Below are 7,685 nucleotides of genomic sequence, written 5' to 3' on the forward strand. Positions count from 1 at the left end.
GAAAAAACAAGATGTTCTCTTCAAGTCTATTTATTGAGGTTAATAAGGTGGGATCGGAGAAAAATCATCTTTTAAAGAGTTTCACAGCAATAGGTATGAGTTCCCATTTCTCCTTTCCCTTGGTTTCATAATTTAGTATTTGTTAACAATTGTCTTGGAGTAGCTACCAGGCATCAATTAGGCCGTGCTCACTTCTGGCATGTTTCTTTTCTCCATTAAGACACCCTAAGTTCTTAACTACCTTCCTTTTCAATTTCTTCCAGAAAAAGTGCACCGCAGATATTTCCACATGGCAAGCAATGTGGATTTTCATAGCTCGTCGGTTAGAAAGTGCTTTCCCACACCCTTATGATGGAAACAGAACACAGCACTTGAAACCACTGGGGTTTTCTACAGTTAAATCCTCATCCTTTTTATCCCAGTCTCTTCCTTCCTCTTTTCTGTTCTTATCACATCTCTGCAGTGTGGACAGTGTCCCTGCCCATGGCAAGAGGCTTGGAACTAGGCGATCTTTAAGGTCCCTTCTGCCCCAAGGATCCTATGATTCTACGAAAGAGCATCCGGTGAGCGACTTAGCAGGTGACTGAGTGAGTACCACTGGGTCATTTCTTTCCCGCTTGGACAGAAATACCTCCTACTGACATTTCAGGCAAACCCCCTACGTTTAAACCAAAACCTAAGCTGTAGTCTAAGAAGTCGCTAGCAGAACACAGGTGGCCCGTCTCAGAATTCTATCATCAGGCTCCCAGTGTTTGTGTGGATGCTCCAGAAGCTCTCTGAGAAGTACTAATCTACAGCAGAAGGGGAGAAGAAAGCATTTCAGCTCCCTGTCCCAACAGCCCCAAACATCTACGCTCCTGGATCCTATGCAGACCGAAGATTTGATTTCCCTTTACATGACAAAACCAGACAAAAGCACCACAGACCACAATCTGACACCAGAGACAGTTTACCCAGCCACCTCCAACAGTTCTTCTCTCACACAACTGCCCTTTCGCTCCACGGATACGCTCCCTGTCTAACGGGGCTAAGCTAGGGAAAGTCCCAAAAGCCATTTCTGACACTACACTCTTTTTCACATTGCTTGGAGTACCTGGAGAGCACACACAGGTCCTAAGTGTCGCCAAACACAACAGAAATGCAGCCTTCCGACAGAGCAATACAGCAGTCAACCAACCACTCGCTTCCAGTACACCACACTGGTGTGGCACCGCACCCACCGCTTGCTCCTCTCACCACGGGTTATGGGGTGACCACATCACAAAGGTAAAAGACATGAAATCAACACAAGTCTGATTAAATTTGTTTCACTGTGTTGAAAAAGCAAACCCCAGGCAAACCAGTGCAGGACAACGTGTTGATGCAGTCAGTGAAGGAGGAGCTCTCCTCCCAATCTCAGTCTTCACACACCAAACCAGTAAAACCTCTTGAGACCAGAAAGGCTTCTGACCATTATGGCTCTGCCACAACCGTGTTTAGCCATACACCCCAAAAGGGATTCAGCCCGAGGTACCCTTCAGTACCATGAAGCGTAGGACTTCCCTACCTAAAATGCAGAGTTGAGACTGTTTTGAAATCAAAACACACCACCTTCCTAAGAAGATGGCACGACAGGTCATGGTTCAGCCTTTAATGAAAGGTGGGAACCACAGCCCCGCTAAGCTCAGAGAACAAATGTGGGAAGCTCTTAAGGCAGTCAGATCGCAGGCTGAGCAGCTCACCGCTCCCCACTGCGATTGTGTTTCCCACCACTCCGAGCGCTGTGGCCACGTGTGACCTGCTCCAGCTTTTCCGAACACTCCCACCACAGCCCGTTACCTTCAGCGACTCCCAGGCTGCAGCCCGCACTCCAGCGGGGGTACGCCACGTCCCGAACCGGGTGCCTGAAGCTGACAGCGCAGCGCCGGCACTGCTGAGTGGAGACGGCACGAGACGGACCGTTTCTAACTGCCACTGTCTCGTGGTGGTTTTGAACCCTGAAGATCCTGAATCACAGAATCACAGAATCACAGAATCACAGAATCACCAGGTTGGAAAGGACCCATTGGATCATCGAGTCCAACCATTCCTAACACTCCCTAAACCATGTCCCTAAGCACTTCATCCACCCGTTCCTTAAACACCTCCAGGGAAGGTGACTCGACCACCTCCCTGAGCAGCCTGTTCCAGTGCCCAATGACTCTTACTGTGAAGAATTTTTTTCTGATATCCAACCTGAACCTCCCCTGATGGAGCTTCAGGCCATTCCCTCTAGTCCTGTCCCCTGTCACTTGGGAGAAGAGGCCAGCTCCCTCGTCTCCACAACCTCCTTTTAGGTAGTTGTAGAGAGCAATAAGGTCTCCCCTCAGCCTCCTCTTCTCCAGGCTAAACAACCCCAGCTCTCTCAGCCGCTCCTCATAAGACTTGTTCTCCAGCCCCTTCACCAGCTTCGTTGCTCTTCTCTGGACATGCTCCAGAGCCTCAACATCCTTCTTGTGGTGAGGGGTCCAGAACTGAACACAGTATTCGAGGTGTGGTCTCAATAGTGCTGAGTACAGAGGGAGAATAACCACCCTGGACCTGCTGGTGACCCCATTTCTGATACAAGCCAAGATGCCATTGGCCTTCTTGGCCACCTGGGCACACTGCTGGCTCATGTTCAGTCAGCTGTCAACCAGCACCCCCAGGTCCTTCTCTTCCGTGCAGCTCTCAACCACTCTTCTCCCAGTCTGTAGCACTGCATAGGGTTGTTGTGCCCCAAGTGCAGGACCCGGCATTTGGTCTTCTTAAACCTCATGCCATTGGTCTCGGCCCAGCGGTCCAGCCTGTTCAGATCCCTTTGCAGAGCCTCCCTACCCTCCAGCAGATCCACACTTCCTCCCAGCTTAGTGTCATCTGCAAACTTGCTGAGGGTGCACTCAATGCCTTCATCCAGGTCATTGATAAAGATATTGAACAGAGCTGGACCCAGTACTGAGCCCTGAGGAACCCCACTTGTAACTGGCCTCCAGCTGGAGTTAACTCCATTGACCACCACTCTCTGGGCCCGGCCAACCAACCAGTTTTCAACCCAGGAGAGTGTGCGCCTGTCCAGGCCAGAGGCTGACAGTTTCTGAAGCAGAAGGGTTGTATGTGTTTTGCTGAGTGAGAGACTTCTCTCACAGCTCCAGTCAGACCTATTTTCTAGACAATATGGAGACAGAAAACCACCGATTTAACCATCTGTCCATTAACTTCATTTTAGATCCATGGAGGGGCTGCTTCTGAATCTCATCTTTGTCAGCAGCCAAGGTTTGAGAAGGATCATTTCTGTGAGCTTGGGGCTCATGGACCATGGCCCGTAGGCCTCACAAGGAAAGATGCTCAACACAGGTACACAGGCAAAGGACACCTTCAAGAACCTCCTCACCCACTCTTACATGCCACATGGAGGGCATTTTGCTGCCTCCGAGAAACCAGAGCTTCTGGCACATCATGCACTTTGTCACAAAGGTGGAACAGCTGTGAACCTGCAGTTTAAGTACACACACGGAACGGAAGCGAGTCCCTCTGCCACCAGCAGAACCTTGATATTGAGGGATTAAATAAAAACAATGTCATCTCATGCAGAAGCCAATATTTTATTTGGATAACTTATAGTACTGAACTTGTTAAGCTCAAAAACTCTTCATCACAACAACAACAAAAAGCATCTTGTCTTCTTCCATTCCCAGCACCACGTCATTGCTGCATTCATTGTTCAACTAGAACAGAATATGTCAACAGTTCACCACAGTAACATCGTATTCGGTTGGGGAAGTGAGGAGAAAGGAACTGGCCCCTTGTTCTGCAGAGCTAAGGCTTCTGCTCAAAACCTTCTTTAAATGCTTGAGCGTTAGCATCTGGAAATACGCATTACAAACAGCTTGGGTGGAATTGGGAAGGGTTTTCATCTCCTGCACACACGCTACATTCAGGTCACATTTCATTTATGAGACCTGCAAGTACACAGTCAAGTGGGCAGCTGCACACACAGCAGCCTTCTGCATTCTAGCAGTTTCTCCTCCAGAGCCAGCTTTAGCAGTTACTACACGTCGTAAACAGCTGCTAACGCATAAGAAGGCAGAGACAGCACTCCCAGTGTTCTCCAAGCTCAAAAATATCAACTACCTTTCCTCCTAGTTCTATAGTCCCGTTTCGTTCCAAAAGGCCAGAGTTAAATTAGGCACCAAGCACAGAGGGTTACTTCAACCTTTACTCTCCTTTCAAAGGACTTTCACCACCCCACCCTGCAGTTCTTGCTAGCAAGAAACTCCAAGCAACCTCGCTACCAGTAGGCTCCAGGTTCTCTTTAAACGGGACAGTTATTGGAGCCATTAAGCTCCTTAGGCTACAGGCGTACCCAGCTGACTGAAGAGGCCTCCAGCAACTGTCTAGTCCTGACACACCGTGCCCTACACCCTCCTCCTCCACTTTGTGTCAGACACCAGGCCAGAAGGAAAGGCTCGTGTTCTGCTTCCAGGGAATACATTCGGACTCGGAAGGGGAATCTGACAGGTAAAGCCAATGCTGAATTTGATCACACTCCCCTCTTCCTCACCTGTCAGAAACATTTAGAGTCTAAGACTTCTAAGAGGTGAAAGTAAACAAGAAATCGACTTTATTGTTGTTGTTGTTGTTTTAAGGAAACATAAACTGGGATATTGAGGCAGGTGTCCCAGCTTCCTCTGAAGAGGGTTAGAGCAGGAACTGCTTACTTTTAATTGTAACGGTGTATCTAACTGATTGTCAGGGCTCTTGGACTAAAGGTTAGGAAAAAAACCAGGAAGATGCAATTCCCTGCCTCCACAGGGCTGCTCCACCTCTTCTCATCACCAGTAAACGCGGTGCTAGGTATGAGACCTCCCAGTCCCACTCTTTGGATTAGTAAGTAACTGAAAGGATTTACAGGGCAAACTCTTGAGTGCTCAGGCCTGATCAGCCTGCAGGGAAAGTTCTCCTTTTACAGAAGCAGGAGAGACAAAGAACAGTGATGGCCTTGATGGCAAAGGCCAAGTGTATTCAAACACACTATCTAGAGCCCCAAACAATCAGCTAACATAGTACTTGTTACCAGAGAAACAGCCAGGACAGAGAAGACTGTCTCCAGTATTTGCCAATTCAGTAAGCACACAAGAGGAAACTTTTACTCCCCCCACAGCAATTCATCTCCTGTGCCACAACTCAGGTCCCTATAGAATCACTTAGGGGGGGTGTGGGGGGAGCGTGGTGAAGGTGCGGCTGTACCTTAACGGGTATTTGCTTTCAACAACAATTCCAGAGGTGAAGGCAGAGGAACAGGGTCGAGCTGTAGGAAGACAGCAGATGCCCTGAAGAAGAGACCCAAACAGACAAGAATATGCGGTTACATTTGATAAAGTCAGTGTCCCTTAAAGCATCCCCAAAGCTCATTCAATATTCCACTAGAGTTCCACAGAGCACAGGTCATTCTCAAAAGCCTTTGAGGATCACCGGTGCTTGAAACCAGACATAGTCCTCCCAAGTAGAAGCCAGAGGCTGATGAGGTGAAGCGCTTATGTCGATACCTCCATCACAGGACAAGTTCACGGTCAGTTTCCTCCCTCATGTCAGCACTTTATAGTTGAGCTTGGGCTGGAACCAGTCATCACCACAACTGCGGTGCCCCTGGAGCATGACAACAGTGCCCACGACAGGCAGGTCACAGGCAGGTCGTCAAGTTCACTGAAGACATCCGCAACAAAGAGGGAGCGAAAAAGCTTGCGAACACAGGAGGCAGGTTCCAGGCTCTCCTCAGCACTGCCCTCACAGATACTCTCCAAGTTGAGTTCATAGAACTCCCTGGGGCTCATAACAGTGCCTCCAAGTAGAAATAGAACCCGAGGAACCCGTGTCAAACTGAACATTACTTCCATGTGCCGGAACAGTCCCTCTAGGTCTGTCAGCAGCTGCTCCCATTTCTTGCTTGCCCGCTCTAGGGAGGGTGGCTTCTTACTCGCATCTTCATCCTGGAAAACAAAGTAAAACAGGAGTAGTACATCTCCTCATTAGGATGCATTAGTCCCAAGGCACTCTGCAGAGAGCACGGCCCATCAGATCCCTGGAAGTCACGGAGCGTTCAAAGGGCTCCTGTTAAAGAGACATCATTACCCACATATAGAATCAAAAAACCCAAAAGAAACACAGAAAGACCGCTCTCTTGCTACTCAGTGTGAATGGGAATCACACCACTGATCAATTCCCACAGGAATTACAAGCGTCATCTCTTAGAGATCAGCCGCCACTCCAAAGCCACTTAACACTGTTCTCTTCTTCGAGCTGAGTAACAAACCAAACAGTGACAGGCTTTGAGCAGGAAAGAGGACAAGGAGAGACAGCCAGGAACCGGCTGAAGCCTCCCGGCCCTTCACCCGGAGCTCCGCTCCCAAACGCCGCCGCGGGGGCACCGAAGGACGTGGCCCCAGCAAGCGCTCGGCTCGAGGAGCGGCTGCCGCGCTCAGACACGCGCGGCCGGGACAGAACGGCCCCCGGGGCTCCCTCCCGGGCTCCCACCCGGCGGCAGAAGCAGCCGAGCCGCTCGCAGGGCAGCGGGAGCTGCTGCCGCTGGTACAGGACGTGCTTGAGGAGGTCGCGGGCGAAGCGGCAGCCGCTCTCCCGGCTCACGGCGCCCGGGAACGACACCCGCACCGAAGGACACGCCATCCCCGGCTCGCTCCGCCGGCGCTTGGCCCCGCGGCCATCCAGGGCCGGGGAGAAGCCGCCGAGAGCGGGACGCGGTCTCCTCCTGCTCGGTGGGCGGCGGGACTCGGATGGGCGCCGCCGCGGGGCATCACGGGAGCGACGGGACGGCTTCCGGGGAAGCTTCCGGCGCCGCGGCCGCCATGCCCGGTGCGGGCAGCGGCTCTTCTGCCCGGCCTTGCAGGAGGAGGGGCCGCCCCCTGCTCCGGCCCCGGGCCGGGCCGCCGGCTCTGCTCCCCGGCAGAGGCATCGCCCGCGCTCTCCTCGTCCCGCGCCGAGCGGGACTCGCCGCGTTCGCAAACAGCGCGGGCGCCGCCTCCCGCGGAGGGAGCCGGGCAGCGTGGCCGGAACGCGGTGCACGGCCAGCAGGCGGCGCCCCTGGGCTCGGACTGCAGCTCCCATGGGCTTTCGCGGGAAGGCGGGGGTTGAGCGAGAGTGCGGGGGCGCCGTGTGGCACGCCGGGAGCTGTAGTTGTGAGCGGGGCGGGCGCGGGGCTCTAGAACTGCGCGGTCTGTGCCGCGGGGCACGCCGGGATCTGTAGTTCTGAACGGGCAGGGCGCGCTGGCGGGCGTAGGCGGGATGGATTCCGAGGGTGCCTCCCATGGGGTTTTGATGCATGTCCCTTACATGGAAAGGGGAATGCCCTGGGAAGGGAACTGCAGAAGTGGCTTGCAGCGTCTCCCTGCCCTGGGGAAGAATCCCTTCTCCTTACTGACAGACGCCTCAGCCAGCCCGTGTTTAAAAAGCCTCCACGGAACGCTGTCGGAAAGTTTTCTGCCTCTGTCCCAGGGCCGTGGTTTTGCTGTTTCAGGTGCTGTTCTGGCATGGGGAAAACAGGAAAAAGGGAGAGAGAATAGCACTTGCATCTCACAGCTGCATCGCCATATAAACTTCCAGATGCTGCCATCCTGCGGTCCCTTTATGACTGGCATCATTTTATTGAGGGACATAATATGTTTCCACTGCACAAA

The 7,685-nt window shown here is 52.4% G+C and overlaps 1 protein-coding gene across 1 annotated transcript; it reads right to left on the reverse strand.

The window, feature by feature from the left end:
- Positions 1 to 3,590: 3,590 nt before the first annotated feature.
- On the reverse strand, positions 3,591 to 7,332 carry LOC128851689 (translation initiation factor IF-2-like). Its single transcript, XM_054062359.1, has 2 exons — positions 6,529 to 7,332; positions 3,591 to 5,984 (listed from the first exon to the last, which is right to left on the reverse strand). The coding sequence occupies exons 1-2, from the start codon at positions 7,330 to 7,332 to the stop codon at positions 5,586 to 5,588; spliced, it is 1,203 nt and encodes a 400-aa protein (XP_053918334.1). The 3' UTR covers positions 3,591 to 5,585.
- Positions 7,333 to 7,685: the final 353 nt, after the last annotated feature.

The sequence above is a fragment of the Cuculus canorus genome, chromosome 3, assembly GCF_017976375.1.
Source record: "Cuculus canorus isolate bCucCan1 chromosome 3, bCucCan1.pri, whole genome shotgun sequence".
Taxonomy (NCBI): Eukaryota; Metazoa; Chordata; class Aves; order Cuculiformes; family Cuculidae; genus Cuculus; species Cuculus canorus.

Bases quoted from the DNA above. Each gene is read 5' to 3' on its own strand.
- LOC128851689 (XM_054062359.1), bottom strand. From the start codon at position 7,332: ATGCATCAAAACCCCATGGGAGGCACCCTCGGAATCCATCCCGCCTAC. The intron at 5,985-6,528 runs GTGGGAGCCCGG...TTTGTTTTCCAG, and splicing joins TCGGCTGCTTCTGCCGCCGG to GATGAAGATGCGAGTAAGAA.